The sequence below is a fragment of the Erinaceus europaeus genome, chromosome 3, assembly GCF_950295315.1.
Source record: "Erinaceus europaeus chromosome 3, mEriEur2.1, whole genome shotgun sequence".
Taxonomy (NCBI): Eukaryota; Metazoa; Chordata; class Mammalia; order Eulipotyphla; family Erinaceidae; genus Erinaceus; species Erinaceus europaeus.
The window spans coordinates 116,690,260-116,711,292 of NC_080164.1; the positions used below are offsets into that span (position 1 = coordinate 116,690,260).

Below are 21,033 nucleotides of genomic sequence, written 5' to 3' on the forward strand. Positions count from 1 at the left end.
CTCGCCCCCTTATTGGCTTTATATATTTTTTAATTTTGTTTATTTATTAATGAGTGAGATAGGAGGAGAGAAGGAAAGAACCAGAGAATTACTCTAGTACATGTGCTGCTGGGGATTGAACTCTGGACCTCATGCTTGAAAGCCCAATGCTTCATCCACTGTACCACCTACTAGACCACCTTATTGGCCTTTTTGTACAAATCATGTTTTGTCTTATTTTGTATTTAATTCTTGTTGAAAAGTAGAGCTAATTATTTTAAGATAAAAAGACCTCGAGTATTTAGATAACATCACTAGGCCAAACCTTAACTAATAAACATAATATATTATTGATTGATAAATAATATACATTTATTATCAACCACTGGGCACACATAGCGTAAGGTTATTTAGAACAACTTTCATGTCCAATGCACCAAAGGTCCCGGGATCAATCCCCAGTAACTCATGTATAAGACTATTAAGAGTCTTTGTACCACACCCCAATAATTTGGGCAATCTCAATAAATTAATGAGAAATAGTAAATTGCTGCTATCATCTATTATAGCTGTTTATAGTTCAGCTTTAATCAAAAAGAAAGATGTGTATAGTTTAGAAAACTACCAAACTTGCACAGATACTTAGTATTTAAGGCTATCTCACTCTGGAAAACAAATGCTTGTTACTGTTTAGGGGATATTAAAGGGATTTATTCCTAGAACTGTGACCTTCACATTCACATCATGTAAGTCTTAATGGTGCAACTTACCTTACAACATTTATAAAATGTGAAATTCTTTGGTTTTTTTTAAGCATTATTTTACTGTTTTATTTAATCATGCTTTCTCTCCAATTCTTTTTTATTTAATTTTTTTCTATTATATTTATTTATTGAATAGAGACAGCCAGAAATTGAAGAAGTAGGTAGAGATAGAGAAGGCGAGAGACCTGCAGTCCTGCTTCACCACTCGCAAAGCTTTCCCCCTGCAGGTGGGACCAGGGGCTTGAACCTGGGTAACGTGCACACAACCAGGTGCACCACCACCTACCCTACTGTTTTCTTCAGTATTTATTTTGGATAGAGGCAGAGAGAAACTGAAAGGGAAAGGAGGAGATGGAGAGAGCAAGAGAAACACCTGCAACAGTGCTTCAAATTGCTGAATATATGGAGTCATTTTATTGACACTAGAGTTTGTAGCATGTATGCTTTAATTTGGAAAAATTTTGTGGGCCACTAGCCTACTCTACAAAAAACCTAAATGGAAACAAGAGCAAAATGTATTCAAATTTTTTTTTTTATTTATATTTATTTATTTTCCCTTTTGTTGCCCTTTTTTTTTTCTATTGTTGTAATTATAATTGTTGATGATGATGTCGCCGTTGTTAGGTAAGACAGAGACAAATGGAGAGAGGAGGGGGAGACAGCGGTGGAGGAGATAAAGATAGACACCTGCAGACCTGCTTCACCATCTGTGAAGTGACTCCCCTGCAGGTGGGAATCTGGGAGCTCAAACTGGGATCCTTACGCCAGTCCTTGTGCTTCATGCCATGTGCACTTAACACAATGCACTACCGCCCAACTCCCAGATTCTAATTCTAATGCTGACTTTCTCTTGATTTATTTTATTAGTGTATATCAAGTTCTGATTTCAGGTATTTTATTGGAGCAGTGGAACTGTAACATTGAGCAGGTCACAACTGGTATTCTTCAGTGCCTAACAGGGATCCATATTTCCATATATAAAATAAGAAACAAATGAGAGCCTTTGAGATTGTAAATACTAGACAAGACATCATTGCTATAGCCTTCTTAAATAGATCCAGTTGTTCTTGTTGCTCTTTTACTTAAGAGCTTGCACTGAATATTTTGTGCCCATTAGAAATGAAAATATTCAGGCAGTGGTACACCCAGTTGAGCACACATGCTACCATGCGCAAGGACCCAGGTTCAAGCCCTCATCCCCACCTGCAAGGAGGAAGCTTCCGGCGTGGTGAAGCAAGTGCTACAGATATCTCTCTTGTCTCTTTTTCTCTCTATCTCCCCCTCCCATCTCAAGTCTATCTGTCCTATCAATTGTAGTATAAAGAAATGGGAAGTGAAAATATCAACCACTTGCTAGTGGAAGAATCTTAGTTGATTAAGCGATGTCAAATTCAGGGAATCAACCGTGATACAACAGAAAAACTTCAAGTCAGGAAGCACCAGTTTTAAGGTTCACTTCTTTTCTATACCAGTCAAGTAAACCAACTCAAGACATTTAAGCTCTTGAGGTTTAGTTACTCACTTGTATCTGATATATCCTTATTTAACAGGGAATACACTGTAAGGAATAAATACATTAGTGCATAGTCATTTTGCTAACTCAGATCACTATAGAAATAGAAGATACAGAGTTCTGGTGGTGGGAATTGTGTGGATTTGTACCCCTCTTACCCTATAATTTTGTCAATGTTTCCTTTTTATAAATTAAAAATTAAAAAAAAAAGGAGAGGAAAAAAAATAGAATGTTGGGGGCCGGGTGGTAGTGCAGTGGGTTAAGTGCACAAGTATGAAACGCAAGAACTGGCTGGCATAAGGATCTTGCGCGGGGGGGGGGGGGGGGGGGGGGGGGCGCTTCACATGCAGTGAAGCAGGTCTGTAGGTGTCTGTCTTTTCCTGCTCTCTCGATTTCTCTGTCTTATCCAACAACAACGGCAATGGCAATGATAACAATAACAACAAAAGGCAACAAAATGGGAAAAATTGCTTCCAGGAGCAGTGGATTTGTAATACAGGCACTGAGCCCCAGCAATAACCCTGAAGGGAAAAATAGAAGGTGATAGTATTCACTATACTTAAGTGAGCAGTCTACTGATGAACTTGCTTAACAGTTAAGTTGGAAAAATTGAGTCAGGAGTCGTACAGTAGCACAGTGGGTTAAGCGCAAGTGGCGCAAAGCGCAAGGACCAGCATAAGGATCCCAGTTCGAGCCCCCAGTTCCCCACCTGTAGGGGAGTCACTTCACAGGTGGTGAAGCAGGTCTGCAGGTAGCTTTCTCTCCCCTCTGTCTTCCCTTCCTCTCTCCATTTCTCTGTCCTATCTAACAACGACATCAATAACAACAACAATAAAAAAACAAGGGCAGGGGCGGGGTGGTGGTGCACCTGGTTGAGCGCACATATTACAGTGTGCAAGGACCCAGCTTTAAGCACCACCCCTTCCCCACAGGGAAGGGGGAAAGCTTTGCAAGTGGTGAAACAGGGCTGCAAGTGTCTGTCTCTCTACCTCTCTATCACCCCCTTCCCTCTTGATTTCTGGCTGTCTCTATCCAGTAAATAAAGATAATAAAAATTTTGAAAAAAAAGAAAAACAAGGGCAGCAAATGGGAAAATAAAAAGAAAGAAAAAAATAGTCTTTTTTTTAATATTTATTTCCTTTTGTCACCCTTGTTTTATTGTAGTTATTGTTGTTGTCGTTGCTGGATAGGACAGAGAGAAATGGAGAAAGGAGAGGAAGATAGGCACCTGCAGACCTGCTTCACCGCCTGTGAAGCGACTCCCCTGCAGGTGGGGAGCCGAGGGCTCGAACCGAGATCCTTATGCCGGTCATTGCGCTTTGCGCCACCTGCGCTTAACCCGCTGAGCTACCGCCCGACTCCCAAAGTAGAGTCTTAATGTATGAGCCTGTTATGCTTATTTTATCATAAAATTATGCATTTCCAGCAGATGTGCTTCACAAGAGATGGAGCATCGTTTCCTCACCAGAAAGGGAAATCACCTTGGTGAACCTGAGAAAGGATGCAAAGTATGGCTTTGGTAAGTCATCATGAGATTCTTATGCTGCTGCTGCTCCTTTTAATTTGTGACTAATAGCAGGTTGCAATATTGTAAGATTATGGTGTAAAGTTCCACAGCAGGGCCAGGTAGTGGCACACCTGATTGAGGAAACGTTACAATGCGCAAGGACTCGGGTTCAAGCCCCCTATCCCCACCTACGGTGTGTGTGGGGGGGAAGCTTCATGAGTGGTGAAGCAGGGCTGCAGGTATCTGTCTCTCTCCTTCTCTGTCTCCCTGTTCCTCTCAATTTCTGGCTATCTCTATCCAATAAGTTAATGAAGATAATACAAAAGTAAAATAGAGTTCCAAAGTTCTGTATCCCCACCATACCAAAGATATCCACCAGTTACCATATGATTCTTAAAGGTCTATGAGAATTTAGAGAGAATAGTGTCTGTAACACCACAGTGGAGCACCAGCCCACACCCCCATCATGAAGCCAGCCAACCAACAACAGCCCATTTACCCTTCCTGCCCAGTGAGGAAAAGATGAAAAGTCACCAGTCCACCATCCCACTAACATTAATGGTCCCATCTCACTGTTACCTGCGAGCATATTTGACACAAAGATCTCTACACTTTATATGTCAAGCAGCTAATCATTAGTCACTGAATAGAACCAATATCTTGAAAATCTTTTCATTAATTAATTAATTTATTTGTCTGTTTATTTTGGCAGCAGGGGGATTAGGAGTTGTCTTTTTTGACCAGAGCATCACTCAGTTCTTGCTATTAGTGGGAATCACACCTGAGATCCCACCCAACCCCCCTCCCTCACACACACACCCTCACATACAAGTCCTATGTGTTACCACTATGTTTCCTGCGTAGTCCCTGAAGATTTTTTTTTTCAATGTGCTCTTTATAGGATTTCAAATTATCGGTGGAGAGAAGATGGGAAGACTGGATCTAGGTGTGTTTATTAGTTCAGTTACACCTGGAGGACCAGCTGGCCTGGATGGATCTATAAAGCCAGGTACATGGTGTTTTGGTGATTTTCCTAAGTACTTAGTAATCAGCATGAATTAGCACAGATGGCAAAAGAACTTAAGGGAAATACAAATACTGTGATGAAAAGATGCCATTTCCAAGATTTAGCATAAATGTCTCTTTGTCACTGAAAATACTGATCTGGGAGTCCAGTGATAGCTCAGCAGTTTAAGCGCATGTGGCGCAAAGCGCAGGACCGGCTTAAGGATCCCAGTTCCAGCTCCCGACTCCCCACCTGCAGGGGAGTTGCTTCACAAGTGGTGAAGCAGGTCCGTAGGTGTCTATCTTTTTCTCCCCCTCTGTCTTCCTCTCCTCTCTCCATTTCTCTCTATCCTATCCAAGAACGACAACATCAATAACAGCAACAATAATAACTACAACAAGGGCAACAAAAAAAGAAGAAAATACTGATCTGTAGGTCCAGTGATGGCCTACATTATATTATGCGCAATGACCCAGGTTCAAGGCCTAGGCCCTACCTACAAGGAGAGAAGTTTTAAAAGCGTGAAGCAGTGCTGCAGGTGTCTCTTCCTCTTTCCTTCTCTATCCCCCCTTCCCATTCTATTTCTCTCTACCAAATAAAAGATAAAATAAAATTGTAAAAAGAAAAATCAAAATACTGGCTTGCTTATTTCCATAGGAGACCGTCTAATATCTGTAAACAGCGTGAGTCTGGAGGGGGTCAGCCACCACGCTGCAGTGGAGATTTTGCAAAATGCCCCTGAAGATGTGACTCTTGTCATCTCTCAGCCAAAGGAGAAGCTGTCCAAAGGTAACACCAGTGGCTCCTGACTGTGTGTTATTTCACTTCTCACAGGAGCTTCAGCACCTTAGCCCACTCACTTAGCTTCAAGCTCCATTCCTTTCCCTTCTGAGAATTTGATTTTTTTTAATTCTGATTGCCTTAATTTTTTTTATTTTTTATTATCTTTAGTTATTGGATAGAGACAGCCAGAGATCGAGAGGATGGGGGAGACAGAGAGGCAGAGAGACACCTGCATCCCTGCTTCACCACTTGCAAAGCTTTTCCCCTGCAAGTGGGGACTGGGGTCTCGAACCTGATTGTTTAAATTTTGATAATCAGCGTGACTTGTTCTCTTTTTTTTGTCACCAGGGTTATTGTTGGAGTCCCCAGCAGCCTTGTTTCCTTCTCCTACTCCTCTTCCTCCTCCTCTTCTTCTTCTTCATCTCTTTTCCTTTCTATATTATTTGATAGGATAGAGAAAAAGTGAGAGGGGATGGGGAGGAGGCCAGGCAGTGGCACACCCAGTTAAGTGCACAGACGACATTGTTAAGTTCCCATTTGCAGGGGGACGCTTCGTGAGTGTCAAAGCAGGCCTACAGGTGTCTCTCTGTCTCTCCCTCTCTGTCTCCCCCTCCTCTCTCAATTTCTCTCTATCTCTACACAATGATAAATAAATAAGAAATTCAAAATATTTTTTAATAAAAAGGGGGGGTGGAGAGGTAGAGAGGAAAAGAGAAATAGAAGTACCTGCAGACCTACTTCACTGCTTGTGAAGCAGCCCCCCATCTACACATAGGGAGCAGGGGCTCAAACCCCAGTCCTTGTGCATTGTAATGTGTGCACTTAATTGGGTGCCACCACCTGACTTAACCCCCAGTATGATTTTTTTTATACATCAGTCCAACATTTTCTGACTTCTTCCTCTTGGGTAACACAAGCTCAAAATGGACTTGTTGAGCAAAATCAATGTCACTTACGTAAATTCTAAGTGTTTTCCACCACTTCTTAGTCTAAATCAGAAAGAGAAATTTTTATCATTGTCTAAGTAATATAGTTATTCATCTTTTTTTTTTTAAATAAACCTATTTTTCTTTTTCTTTTTTCTTTTTTTAAGCCAGAACACTGCTCAGCTGTGGTTTATAGTGGTGCTGGATTTGAACTTCAGACCTTTGATGGGTCAAGCAATGAATGTCTGTTGTGTGAATCAATTTGCTTTTTGCCCTTTGCCCTGGCCTCTTAAGATTGGTTGCCTTATTTTTGTGAAGTGGTGGGGGGGGTTAGAGGGGGCCAGGTGGTGGCACACCCAGCTCGTGACACTAAGCTCAAGGGCCCATGTAAAGATCCAGGTTCAAGCCCCTGGCTCCCTACCTACGGGGGGGTGGGGGGGGTCACTTCACAGGTAGTGAAGCTGGTCTGCAGGTATCTATCTTCCTCTCTCCCTTTCTACCTCCCCCTCCTCTCTCAGTTTCTCTCTATCCTATCCAACAAAATGGAAAAATTGTACACCAGGAGCAGTGGATTTGTAATGCTGGCACCAAGTCCCAGCAATGACCCTAGAGGCAAAAATAAATAAATAAATAAGAAGAATTCAGAATGGGGGTAGGGGGAAAGACACCATTCACCTCTAGCATACAGTGGTACTGGTGAGAATCTAGACCCGCTGGGGCTTCTCAGCAAGTCCTGTGCTCTAACATGACTTGTCTCCTCAGCCCAATGACATTGTTCTGTCACCATGGTCAATGAAATCTTGTTCTCAGCCAGATTACAAAAAACGTAAAGGTCAGCAACAAACACCAATTTTAAAATGATACCCAGGACCTAAAAAGAGACCCAAGACTGAGTGGTAGTGCATCTGCTTAAGTATATGTGTTACTAAGCACAATGACCCAAGTTGAAGCCCCATGTCCCCACCAGCAAGGGGGAAGCTTCCCAAGTGGTGAAACAGGGCTGCAGGTGTCTCTTTCTCCCGTCCCCTCTCAATTTCTCTCTGTTTCTTTTCAATAAGTAAATAATAATAATAATAAACTTTATTTTTTAATATATTTATTTTGATTATCTATTTATTATATAGAGACAGCCAGAAATCTAGAGGGAAAGGGGAGATAGGGAGAGAAACAGAGAGACACATGCAGCACTGTTTCATCACTTGTGAAGTTTTCCCCCCTACAGGTGGGGACCGGGGACTTGAACCTGCGTCCTTGCGCATTGTAATGTGCGTGCTCAACCAGGTGTCCCACCACCCAGCCCCAATGAACTTTCTTAAATAGGATTTGATAGAAAATATGTAAAAGGGGTAGAGAGCGAGCTCACTGGGAAGCATAAAAACCTTGCCACAGACAGGGCCTGGAGAATGCTTTAGTGCTGTGCTGTCTCTCCCTTTGGATTTCATTGTCTCTCTCTTTCTCTCTCTCTGAATGAAAAAGTAGTCGAAGCAGTGAATGAGACAATGCATGTGCAAGGCCCCAACTGCATCAAATAAATAAAAACACATAGTAGGCATATATGTGGAATGTGGATTTCTTTCCTTGATAATTTCTCCAAGATGCAGTAGATAGGACAGTGTAAGACAAATATAAGTGTACTAATTAAATAAGAATAAGGCTTTGTGGGTTTAGGAGATAGCATAAGGGTTCTGCAAAAGAGATTCTCATATCTCAGGCTGAGCAGTGCTCTGGTAATAAGGAAATAAGAATAAGGCTATTGTGTTGAATCAAATCACAGGGAATCACGAAAGTCTATACAGAGGACACTCACTTGAAATAGATCTTGGACAACTGAGATGGGGAGTTAAGGTAAAATGTTCACAAGTGAGTAGAAATCACCACAAGAATAGCATGTGTGTGTGGGGGGGGAACTGAGGCAACAGAAAGCTGTCCCTCAGTGCTCAGGGAATTGTGTGTGTGTGTGAGAGAGAGAGAGAGAGAGAGAGAGAGAGAGAGAGAGAGATCGACCAATCGATCAATCCTGGGTCACTAACCTGCTTTCCTGTCGGCTGACTTGGACTTTTCCAGCGCCTGCTACACCTGTACACGTTGCCAACAGCATGAAGAACTACCTGAAGAAAGCCTCCTACCTGCAGGATGGTGCCGTGGACCCCCCTCCTGAGGATCTCCAGTGGCCACGAGGTACCCCCAGACTCATCACAGAGAGCTCCTTCGGGCTGCCTGGGGGCCTGCGGGAAGGAAGCCTGAGTTCCCAAGACTCCAGGACTGAGAGTGCCAGCTTGTCCCACAGCCAGGTCAACGGTTTCTTTCCCGGCCAAGTAGGTGACCGGAACTGGCAGGACTCACCACATGGCAGCCCTTCCCCATCTGTAATATCCAAAGTCACTGAGAAGAGGACTTCCGTTGACAGTAACCAAAACAAAGTTCAAAAGCCTGGTGTTTCCGACATACCAGATTACTCTGACCGGGGAGACTCAGACATGGATGAAGCCACTTATTCCAACAGCCAGGATCATCAAACACCAAAAAAGGCATAGTCTGATTTGTATCTTTTTTTTTTTGTTCTTGAATTTAACAAAGTAAAATACAGGAAGTATATTACAGGAATAGTTAAGATATGATGCAACTAACTGCTACTGCAATTGATGCTAACTTTCAGAGAAATTAGCAGTTTAGAGAACTAACTCAAAAGAATGAATAGACAGGTTGTAATTGTTCTCTTTCTTTCTTTCTTTCTTACTCCCCTCTTCACCCCTCCTTATTTACCAGAGCACTGCTCAACTCTGGCTTACGGTGGTGCAGGAAATTGAACCTGGGACTTTGGAGCCTTAAGCATGACTCTCTTTGCATAATCATTATGCTATCTACCCCTGCCCGTAATTGTTTTCTTAAGTACATCTTGCTTACTTAATTCTAGTATTAATAAGAAAATCTTTATAACTGAAAAAAAATATATATATATATATTCTTTCATATAGTTCATGTGAGGGGCGACTGCTTTTACCACTGATGGCTTCAAATCTTCTGAAGTTAAGTGTATAATGTAAGAACAATGACAGAGAAAAATATTCACTTCCTAGAACTTCTATAAATTCACATTCAGAAACAGGTTGAGAAAAGAGCCTAAGCCCTTTGTTTACTGAAAAAACAGCATTCCTCAAAAAAAGGTTCTGTCCTTATATTCGGGATTTCGCTGTTGGTTCTGAGTTTAGGTTATATTTGTAAATATAAGCTAAGCAAGCACGCAACCCACTCATCTTATAATCCCAACTGAAAAACTGCTGCTTGATATATTTTGGTGTTTTTAAGGAAATTGAACTATCTTCTAAGTTTAGGCTAATAGAAAGGACAAAGATTATGTAAAAGCCACGCTTGAACTGGCTTATGAATTTCCTTGTGTCATACACAGTTATTCGACCTGAAACAAGCCATTTAATCGCTAGATTTTAGTTTCCTCAATCACAAAATATAAAAGCACTGGGTTAGAGTACCCTTGTGTACTCTGAGTCTACTTTATCCCTTAATATCCTGTCTTTTCTTAATTTTTCAAAAAATAAAAAAAACATAGTGACTTTCCAGTGATAATTCATTTTGACTCTAACAAGAAATTTTTTTTTTCTTCATTAAGGAATCTTCCTCCTCAATGAATACATACAACAAAATGAATTTTAAAACTTTTCCTTCATCACCTCCTAACCCTGGAGATATCTTTGAGGTTGAACTGGCTAAATATGATAACAGCTTGGGGATAAGTGTCACGGTACTGTTTGACAAGGTTTTAAAATATTCTCTCTTCTCCGTTTCCAGCAGCTATTATTATATGCCAATTTATCAATTAAGTTATTCTGCTTCAAAAAGGAAACTTGGCAAATATTTCCAAAATTAAAAATTGAGTTATATCAGCACTTGAAAAAAAATTGGGGCATATTACTTATTCATAAGACTAAAATGTTACCTTTTCTTTTATAGAGTTTTATACTTATTTAATCTAAATACAAAACTTGAAAAATGTAGAGCTAATAAATATACTTTCTGTAGATTTGATGGTGTCTACAAAAGTATGCAGTATACAGTTTAACCCACATCCAGCAAAGTCTAATGTTTGTTCTCTCCATAATATTTTTTACCTTGTACCTTGACTAGTATCTTGAAATCAGAAATTCCCACTGTAAGGGCGGAGGGAGACAGGTAGACTTTGGTACTTTGCTGGTGGGTGTGGCATAGTAACGCACATAATGAAGAGGTTTGAAGTTGTACCACCAGAATATACAGCCTTGTAAACCATTACCTCAAAAAAAGACTCTTTTTTTAAATTAGAGTTTCCCAAGAAATATTATTTACTTGTATGACAGTTATAGTACAAGCGTAAACTATGTGATGAAATTAGTTTGTAGGCTATTGCACTCACATTTATGACATTTATGACATTGTCTATGGTATTTGATTACAAAAAGCCATTTAGAAGCATGGCCAAAACATTATAGTAACACATACAGAGATCAAAAAGAAAACCTGCATTCCTAGCATTTATAAAATTATTGTAACTTTTCTCTCTTGCTTTAACTTCATTAGAAAGTTATTTCCCCTTGTTTTTAATACCTTTTAATTCTATTTTATTGACTATTGGATAGAGAAGAGAGAAATCTCAAGGGAAAGAGAAGATAGAGAGGGGCAGAGAAACACCTGCAGTCCTGCTTCACTCGAACCTGGGTCCTTTTGCTTTTTAAAGGGAAATAAAAGCGACTCTATTCACAGAACTTCTTATTAGCTCTCACCTACACCATAGCAGAATTTCTCTACTAGAGCCTCTGAAAAAGAAAAAATATCTCCGACTCTTGAATTTGACTTTGAGGCTAGCAAGTGCAATGTGAAGTACATTGTCCCAAATGCTATTTTTGTTTTTGTTGTTGTATGTTTGTTTTTTTTCTAACAGCCATATTTGCACATTACTCTGACATCAACGAATTTTGCTTTCTGCTTGCTCAAATGCATGGTGTAGACTTGGAAAGGGAGAGCAGTTTCTCCTATAGTCAGGATCTAGCATGTTACCATTTTTTGAATAAAAGTTGTTCTTAAAGCAAGTATGGTGTTTGGGAAACTTTGGCTGGTGGTATTAAAGTCACTGTATGCTAGCACGCTGCTGCTACTCTGTATAATGAGCAGCATGTTTATAGGCCTCAGCTGTGAAAGATGACATGTAGTCTTCTACATATTATAAAATGTCATTTCATTTGTCCTTTTCTACATAGGGAGGTGTGAATACCAGTGTCAGACATGGCGGCATCTATGTGAAAGCTGTTATACCCAAAGGAGCAGCAGAGTCCGATGGTAGAATTCACAAAGGTACAATGTTTGTGTGTGTGCAGGAATTTATATATGCTATTATTATTTGCAACTATATTGCCTCATAGATAAAACTGATGGAGAACTTGAAGTTGTTGGCAATATAAAGAGCATAGGAGATACAGATAGATAGCATAGTGGTTATGCAAAGAGACTCTCATGGCTGAGGCTCCAAAGTTCCAGGTTCAATCCAGCGCACCACCATCAACCAGAGCTGAGCAGTGCTCTGGTTAAAATAATAATAATAATAATAAATAATACAGAGCACAGGCAGTTACTGTTAAGATTACACCATTAAAAAATTTGTCATTTCATTAACTCTTCTTTTGAGCTTACTCTCTACTCATAGAAAATATGAAGACTGTTTTAATTCATTTTTTATAATTTTTTATTATCTTTATTTATTGGATAGAGACAGCCAGAAATCAAGAGGGAAGGGGGCAATAGGGAGAGAGACAGAGAGACACCTGCAGCCCTGCTTCACCACTCATGAAGCTTTCCCCCTGCAGGTGGGGACCAAGGGCTCAAAGCCAGGTCCTTGCACATTGTAATATGTGCACTCAACCAGGTGGACCACCACCCGACCCCAATTAATATATATTTTTTAAAAAGTTATTATCTTTATCTATTGGGCAGAAACAGCCAGCAATTGTGAGCGTATGGGGAGATAGAGAGGTAGAGACAGAGAGACATTACAGACCTCGTGAAGCTTCCCCCCTGCAGGAGGGGACCAGGGGCTTGAACCCAGGTCCTTGTGCATTGTAACTTGTGCACTCAATCAAGTGCACCACCATCCAGTCCCTTAATTCATATTTTATAGTAAGAATCCCAGAGAACCGGGGATAGTGCCTGCATCAAAAAAAACTAACAAGGGACTTCCCTCCAATCTCTTGCATTTGTAGTTTGAGTTTATCCTCCCAGATGATTTAAATTTATTGTTTAATCTTACTATCAAATGTATGCCTAAAATTCTCCATGGAGTTGGAAAAAGATACTAAATCTCTATCATTTTTCTCTTGAAATTTCTGGCTAATCTGCAGGTGACCGCGTCTTGGCAGTGAATGGGGTCAGTCTGGAAGGGGCCACCCATAAGCAAGCTGTGGAAACACTGAGAAATACAGGACAGGTAATGGTTGATCACTGTGCTGACCTTTCAGGGTAACTTAGAAGTCCATCCAAGATTGGCTGAAAATACTACTCAGCTATTAAAACTCAGTTTTTAATAGCTGAGTAGTATTCTATTGTGTATATAGATCACAACTTGCTCAGCACACTGGCTAACTTTTGTAGTACTTTCTCTTTGCCATTGGTTTATTATAGCAGAAAGATATTCTTCAATTGCAGGTTTGAAAGATAAAGTCACAGGGCCAGGTGGTGGTGCACCTGATTGAGCACACATGTTACAGTGTTCAAGGACCTGGGTTTGAGCCGCCTCCCCCCCCCCCCATGCCCACCTGCAGGGGGGAAAGCTTTGTGAGAGGTGAAGCAAAAAGTTAAACTTGGAAAATTTCAAACTCTTGCTTTGTCTTTCCCTATCTGCAATTTGGTAGACATGGTACTTTGATCGATTTCATAGCATAAGCAATACAGATTTTCAATTGGAATTGTTTTCTGTCTCTTTGGAATTCTTCTCGATTAACAGAACTGTTCCATTTGTCCAGGTGGTTCACCTTTTGTTAGAAAAGGGACAGACTCCAGCATCCAGAGAACATGTCCCCATGACTCCGCAGTGCACCCTTCTGAGTTCAGAGGGCCCCACTCAATCCTCAGAAAAAGGGGTGAAGAAAACGACACATGTCAAAGATTATAGCTTTGTCACTAAAGGTGAGACTATAGCAGACTAGCTATAGAGTTTGGTCCCTGGTACCATGTATATATCATGTAGCAGTGCTCTGGTCTTGGTCTTTCTCTCCCCTCTCCCTCAATAAAATAGATGAGTCCATCTTTTTTTTTTTCTTCTTCTTCTTTTTTATAAAAGGGAAGCATTGACAAAACCATAGGATAAGAGGGATACAACTTCGCACAGTTACCACCACCAGATCTCCGTATCCCATCCCCTCCCCTGATAGCGTTCCTATTCTTTATCCCTCTGGGAGTATGGACCCAAGGTTGTTGTGGGATGCAGAAAGTGGAAGATCTGGCTTCTGTAATTGCTTCCCCACTAAACATGGGCGTTGACAGGTCCATCCATACTCCTCTCTCTTTCCCTAGTAGGGTGGGGCTCTGGGAAAGAGGAGCCCCAAGACACATTGGTGGGGTCGTCTGTCCAGGGAAGTCTGGTCGGCTTCATGCTAGCATCTGGAACCTGGTGGCTGAAAAGAGAGTTAACATACAAAGCCAAATAAATTTTTGACCAATCATGAACCTAAAAAGGCTAGAATAGTGCAGATGAAGAATTGGGGGTCCTCCATTTTGTAGATAGTTAGTAGGCATATATTAGTTATATTCCAAAGGACCTGTGGATATATATATATTTGTTTTTGTTTTTTTTTCCCTGAGTCTGAAATCTGATATGCAGGTGGATCCAAGTTATTGTCTGGAGAGATGATGCCATGGCTGGAAAAGGGACAGAAAGCTGGATCAGGGAAGAGAGTAGCTCCCTAATATGGGAAAGGGGTATAAATATTGTTGACTGTAAACCCCATCGATTTGATTTGGTCTGGGGCCCATATTGAGCTTAGGAGCCTATGTGACCTCTGCATCCCTGTAGATCTGAGCTCACATTCTGTGGTCTTGAGTAGGAACATTCCATGCTGCCCCAATATCGACCCATCTTCCTTAGGTGTAGCATAGAGTATGTTGTCCATCTTCCCTTCAAAGGATAGAACGTAATCTACCATTGTTGATGAGTCAATCTTTTCTGTTAAATTTATTTAACTTGCCCAGAATTTGCATTGTACACACTGAACCACAAGTCATGTCTGAGTCTCCTTAATTATTCTTGAAAAATATAAATAGGATGAGGCAGCACTATCCTTGCTTCTCTTTCTTTCCTTTTTTTTTGAAAATGGTTCTCTTCTTTCATAAGAGCTAGAGAAAGACTTTCATGCTGAGTGGGAGAAACCTGAGCACCACTCTGGCATGAGCAGTGCTACAGACTAAACCAGCAGCCTCAAGCATGCAAGTTCTGCTCTCTACCAGTTGAGCTATTTGCCTGGATGCCCTATATTGATTGAGTTTTAAAAATCATATACATGCAGCTTGTAGAGTCTGAAAGACTTTGGGTAATATGTAAATGTGCAGAACAGACTTTGATCACTGTCTTAAGTTGTAAAATTCAAAAAGGAAAGTTTCAGTGTCATGGTGCCTTCCCTTCTGTCTTTCTATCAGAAAAAAATCATCCTGGAGCAGTGAGTGACTAAATAAATAAATAGACTGTCTCTGAAGGAGCCAGGAGATAGCTCACTGGGTAGAGTGCACACCTGCCCTTATAAATGCATTATGACTTTTCCAACAACCCAATAGTGTGCATGCTCAGGGCTGAAAAGAAAGAAATATGTCAACCAGGTGATGGCACACCTGACTGAGTGTATACATTACAGTGTGCAAGGAGCCAGGTTCAAGCCTCCTGCCCTACCTGCAGGGGGGAAGCTTCATGAATGGTGAAGCAGGTCTGCAGATCTCTTTCTCCCCTTCCCTCTCAATTTCTCTTTGTCTTTATTCAATAGTAATAAATAAATTTTAAAAGGTATTCATTTGTGTAATTCTCCCCCCCCCCATGCCCCTTTTCTCTCCAGAGAATACATTTGAAGTAAAGCTATTTAAAAATAGCTCAGGCCTGGGGTTCAGTTTTTCTCGAGAAGATAACATTACACCTGAGCAAGTGAACACTAGCATTGTAAGGGTGAAGAAGCTTTTTCCAGGCCAGCCAGCAGCAGAAAGCGGGAAAATTGATGTGGGAGATATCATCCTGAAAGTGAACGGAGCCTCTTTGAAAGGACTGTCTCAGCAGGTGAGCCTGGACTATAGACTGGAGAGTGTTAATGGCCTTTCAGAATGACCCCTCGTGCTGACTTACTCTAACCTGTATTTTTCCTTCATGGTGTGCCCAGGAGGTCATCTCTGCTCTCAGGGGGACATTGCCAGAAGTATCTTTGCTGCTCTGCAGACCTCCAGCAGGTGCACTGCCAGAAATCGATACTGCTCTTTCGGTGAGGCCTTTGAGAAGTCATTTCTTCTTACTTCCTTTTTTTTTATTTTTTTTTATTTTTTTTCTTTATTGGGGAATTAATGCTTTACATTCAACAGTAAATACAATAGTTTGTACATGCATAACATTCCCCAGATTCCCATTTAACAATACAAGCCCCACTATGTCATTCATCATCCTTCATGGACCTGTATTCTCCCCACCCCAGAGTTTTTTACTTTGGTGTAATACTCCAATTCCATTTCAGGTTCAACTTGTGTTTTCTTTTCTAATCTTGTTTTTCAACTTCGGCCTGAGAGTGAGATCATCCCATATTCATCCTTCTGTTTCTGACTTATTTCACTCAACATGATTTTTTCAAGGTCCATCCAAGATCGGCTGAAAACGGTGAAGTCACCATTTTTTACAGCTGAGTAGTATTCCATTGTGTATATAGACCACCACTTGCTCAGCCACTCATCTGTTGTTGGACACCTGGGTTGCTTCCAGGTTTTGGCTATTACAAATTGTGCTGCCAAGAACATATGTGTACACAGATCTTTTTGGATGGATGTATTGGGTTCCTTAGGATATATCCCCAGGAGGGGAATTGCAGGGTCATAGGGTAGGTCCATTTCTAGCCTTCTGAGAGTTCTCCAGACTGTTCTCCACAGAGGTTGGACCAATTGACATTCCCACCAGCAGTGCAGGAAGGTTCCTTTGACCCCACACCCTCTCCAGCATTTGCTGCTGTTCCCTTTTCTTTTTTTTTTTTTTTAATTTTTTTTTTATTAAAGAAAGGATTAATTAACAAAACCATAGGGTAGGAGGGGTACAACTCCACACAATTCCCACCGCCCAATCTCCATATCCCACCCCCTCCCCCGATAGCTTTCCCATTCTCTATCCCTCTGGGAGCATGGACCCAGGGTCATTGAGGGTTGCAGAAGGTAGAAGGTCTGGCTTCTGTAATTGCTTCCTCGCTGAACATGGGCGTTGACTGGTCGGTCCATACTCCCAGTCTGCCTCTCTCTTTCCCTAGTAGGATGGGTCTCTGGGGAAGCTGAGCTCCAGGACACATTGGTGGTGTCTTCAATCCAGGGAAGTCTGGCCGGCATCCTGATGACACCTGGAACCTGGTGACTGAAAAGAGAGTTAACATACAAAGCCAAACAAATTGTTGAGCAATCATGGACCCAAAGCTTGGAAAAGTGGAGAGGAAGTATTAGGGAGGTACTCACTGCAAACTCTAGTATACTTCTGCTTTCTTACTTTGGTGCCATACTCCAAACTCAGTCAATTTCTGCTTTGCGTTTCTACTTCTTTTTTTTTTTTTACATGCATAACATTCCCCAGATTCCCATTTAGCAATACCACCCCACTATTTCATTCATCATTTTTCATGGACCTGTATTCTCCCCACCCACCCAGAGTCTTGTACTTTGGTGTAATACTCCAATTCCATTTCAGGTTCAACTTGTGTTTTCTTTTCTAATCTTGTTTTTCAACTTCGGCCTGAGAGTGAGATCATCCCATATTCATCCTTCTGTTTCTGACTTACTTCACTCAACATGATTTTTTCAAGGTCCATCCAAGATCGGCTGAAAACGGTGAAGTCAACATTTTTTACAGCTGAGTAGTATTCCATTGTGTATATAGACCACCACTTGCTCAGCCACTCATCTGTTGTTGGACACCTGGGTTGCTTCCAGGTTTTGGCTATTACAAATTGTGCGGCCAAGAACATATGTGTACACAGATCTTTTTGGATGGATGTGTTGGGTTCCTTAGGATATATCCCCAGGAGGGGAATTGCAGGGTCATAGGGTAGGTCCATTTCTAGCCTTCTGAGAGTTCTCCAGACTGTTCTCCACAGAGGTTGGACCAATTGACATTCCCACCAGCAGTGCAGGAAGGTTCCTTTGACCCCACACCCTCTCCAGCATTTGCTGCTGTTCCCTTTTCTGATGTGTGACATTCTCACAGGAGTGAAGTGATATCTCATTGTTGTCTTGATTTGCATTTCTCTGACAATCAGAGACTTGGAGCATTTTTTCATGTGTTTCTCGGCCTTTTGGATCTCTTCTGTGGTGAATATTCTGTCCAAGTCCTCCCCCCATTTTTGGATGGGGTTATTTGTTGTCTTGTTGTTGAGTCTGGCAAGCTCTTTTTATATGTTGGGTATTAAACTCTTATCTGATGTATGGCATGTAAAGATCTTCTCCCATTCTGTGAGGGGTCTCTTGGTTTGGGTAGTGGTTTCTTTTGCTGTGAAGAAGCTTTTTAATTTGATGTAGTCCCATAGGTTTATACTTGCTTTAGTCTTCCTTGTAATTGGATTCGTTTCATTGAAAATGTCTTTAAAATTTATGCGGAAAAAAGTTCTGCCAATATTTTCCTCTAAGTATCTGATAGTTTCTGGTCTAACATCCAAGTCCTTGATCCACTTGGAATTTACTTTTGTATTTGGTGAAATACAGTGATTCAGTTTCATTCTTCTGCATATTTCAACCCATTGTTTCCAACACCATTTGTTGAAGAGACTCTGCTTTCCCCATGTAATAGTCTGGGCCCCTTTGTCAAAGATTAGATGTCCATACGTGTGGGGCCTCATTTCTGGGCTCTCAGTTCTATTCCACTGGTCAGTGTGTCTGTTCCTGTTCCAGTACCAAGCAGTTTTGATGACAATGGCCCTATAATACAGTTTGAGATCTAGGAGTGTGATGCCTCCGGTTCTGTTCTTTTTTCTCAAGATGGTTTTGGCAATTCTAGGTCTTTTCTGGTTCCAGATAAACATTTGTAGCATTTGTTCTATTCTCCTAAAAAATGTGCTTGGGATCTTGATGGGGATAGCATTAAATTTGTAGATGGCTCTGGGTAATATATTCATTTTGATTATGTTAATTCTTCCAACCCGTGAACATGGAATATCTTTCCACTTCTTTGTGTCTTTTTCAATGTCTTTGAGTAGTGACTCATAATTTTCAGTATACAAGTCTTTCACTTCTTTGGTTAGGTTTACTCCTAGATATTTTATTGTTTTTGTTGCTATAGAAAAAGGAACTGATTTCTGGATTTCAATTTCTTCTAACTTAGTGTTTGCATAGAGGAATGCCACTGACTTTTGAATGTTAATTTGATAGCCTGACACTTTACTGTATTGCCTGATGATTTCCAAAAGCTTCTTGCTGGATTCCTTAGGTTTTTCCATGTATACTATCATGTCATCTGCAAATAAGGAGAGTTTGACTTCTTCTCTTCCAATCTGTATGCCTTTAATTCCTTGCTCCTGCCTGATTGCTATGGCAAGAACTTCCAACACTATGTTGAATAGTAATGGTGATAGTGGGCAGCCCTGTCTAGTACCTGATCTGAGGGGAAATGCTTCCAGTTTTTCACCATTGAATATGATGTTGGCTGTAGGTTTGCTATATATAGACTCCACTATCTTGAGGAATTTTCCATCTATTCCCATTTTTTGTAGTGTTTTGATCATAACCCTTTATGTTGGAGTTTGTCAAAGGCTTTCTCTGCATCTATTAATATGACCATGTGGTTTTTGGTCTTGCTTTTGTTGATGTGGTGGATCACATTGATTGATTTACGTATATTAAACCAACCTTGCATGCCTGGGATAAACCCCACTTGGTCATGATGAACAATCTTTTTGATATACTGCTGTATCCGGTTGGCTAGAATTTTGTTCAATATTTTCGCATCTATGTTCATCAGAGATATTGGTCTGTAGTTTTCTTTTTTGGTTGTGTCCCTGTCTGCTTTTGGTATCAGGGTGATGTTGGCTTCATAGAAGCTGGCAGGGAGTATTCCAGTGTCTTCAATCTTCTGGAAGACTTTTAAAAGTAGAGGTATTAGTTCTTCTTTGAAAGTTTTGTAGAATTCATTTGTAAAACCATCTGGTCCAGGACTTTTATTTTTGGGAAGATTTTTGATGACTGTTTCAATTTCATTAGCTGTGATGGGCCTGTTCATGTTATCCACTTCCTCTTTACTTAGTTTTGGAAGTTGGTAGGTATCTAAGAAATCATTCATTTCTTCCAGGTTCTCTAGCTTGGTGGCATATGGTTGTTCATAGAAGCCTCGCATGATATGTTGAATTTCTGCAGTGTCTGTTGTGATATCTCCTCTTTCATTTACTATCCGATTTATTTGGGTCTTCCCCCTTTTTTGTTTTGTGAGTCTGGCTAAAGGCTTGTCGATTTTGTTTACTCTTTCGAAGAACCAACATTTACTTTCATTGATCTTTTGTATGGTTTTCCTATTTTCAATGTTATTTATTTCTGCCCTAACTTTAGTGATTTCTGTCCTTCTGGTTGCTTTAGGATTCCTTTGTTGTTCTTCTTCTAGGTCTTTAAGATGTGCAATCAGGTTGTTTATTTGTGCCTTTTCTTGTTTCCTTATGTGTGCTTGTATAGCTACTAACTTCCCTGTTAGGACTGCTTTAGCTGTGTCCCAAATATTTTGATAGCTTGTGTCTTCATTTTCATTGAACTCTCGAAACATTTTGATTTCTTCCTTGATTTCCTCTTTGACCCAGAAGTTGTTAAGAAGTGTACTGTTGAGCTTCCACATTTTGGGACTGTTAGTAATCTTTTATTGATTGTTAAGTGTTAATTTAATTCCACTGTGGTCTGAGAAGATGCTTGGGATGATTTCAGTGCTCTTGAATTGGCTGATGCTGTCTTTGTGGCCTAACATATGGTCTATCCTTGAGAATGATCCATGTGGATTTGAGTAAAATGTGTATTCCAGTTTCTTGGGATGAATGACTCTGAAAATGTCCAATAGTTCTAGTTTATCTACCTCTTCATTTATCTCCCTTATGTCTTTATTGATTTTCTTCCTGGATGATCTGTCAAGTTGAGACAGTGGGGTGTTGAAGTCCCCTACTATGATTGTGTTACTGTTAATATATTGCTGTAGCTCTTTCAGTAGAAGTTTGATGTATTTAGATGGCTTCTCATTGGGTGCATAGATATTAATAATTGTTAAGTCCTCTTGATTGACTGATCCTCTGAGCATTAAGTAGTGTCCATTCCTATCTTTTTTAATCTTATCTATTTTAAAG

General features: G+C 40.6%; 1 protein-coding gene across 12 annotated transcripts in view; it reads left to right on the top strand.

Annotated features, from left to right (window-relative positions):
• PTPN13 (protein tyrosine phosphatase non-receptor type 13) overlaps window positions 1-21,033 on the top strand; it is a 220,297-nt gene that overhangs the window by 152,345 nt on the left and 46,919 nt on the right. For 4 of the 12 annotated variants that reach the window (XM_060187764.1, XM_060187766.1, XM_060187773.1 and 1 more), the window contains 10 exons: window positions 3,683-3,775; window positions 4,665-4,772; window positions 5,427-5,558; window positions 8,543-9,006; window positions 10,104-10,250; window positions 11,725-11,818; window positions 12,859-12,944; window positions 13,480-13,642; window positions 15,556-15,770; window positions 15,871-15,969. In XM_060187764.1, coding sequence (XP_060043747.1) covers window positions 3,683-3,775; window positions 4,665-4,772; window positions 5,427-5,558; window positions 8,543-9,006; window positions 10,104-10,250; window positions 11,725-11,818; window positions 12,859-12,944; window positions 13,480-13,642; window positions 15,556-15,770; window positions 15,871-15,969 — 1,601 coding nt within the window. The remainder of the gene's footprint in view (window positions 1-3,682; window positions 3,776-4,664; window positions 4,773-5,426; window positions 5,559-8,542; window positions 9,007-10,103; window positions 10,251-11,724; window positions 11,819-12,858; window positions 12,945-13,479; window positions 13,643-15,555; window positions 15,771-15,870; window positions 15,970-21,033) is intronic. The other 8 variants (XM_060187765.1, XM_060187774.1, XM_060187768.1 and 5 more) reach the window with 6 other exon arrangements.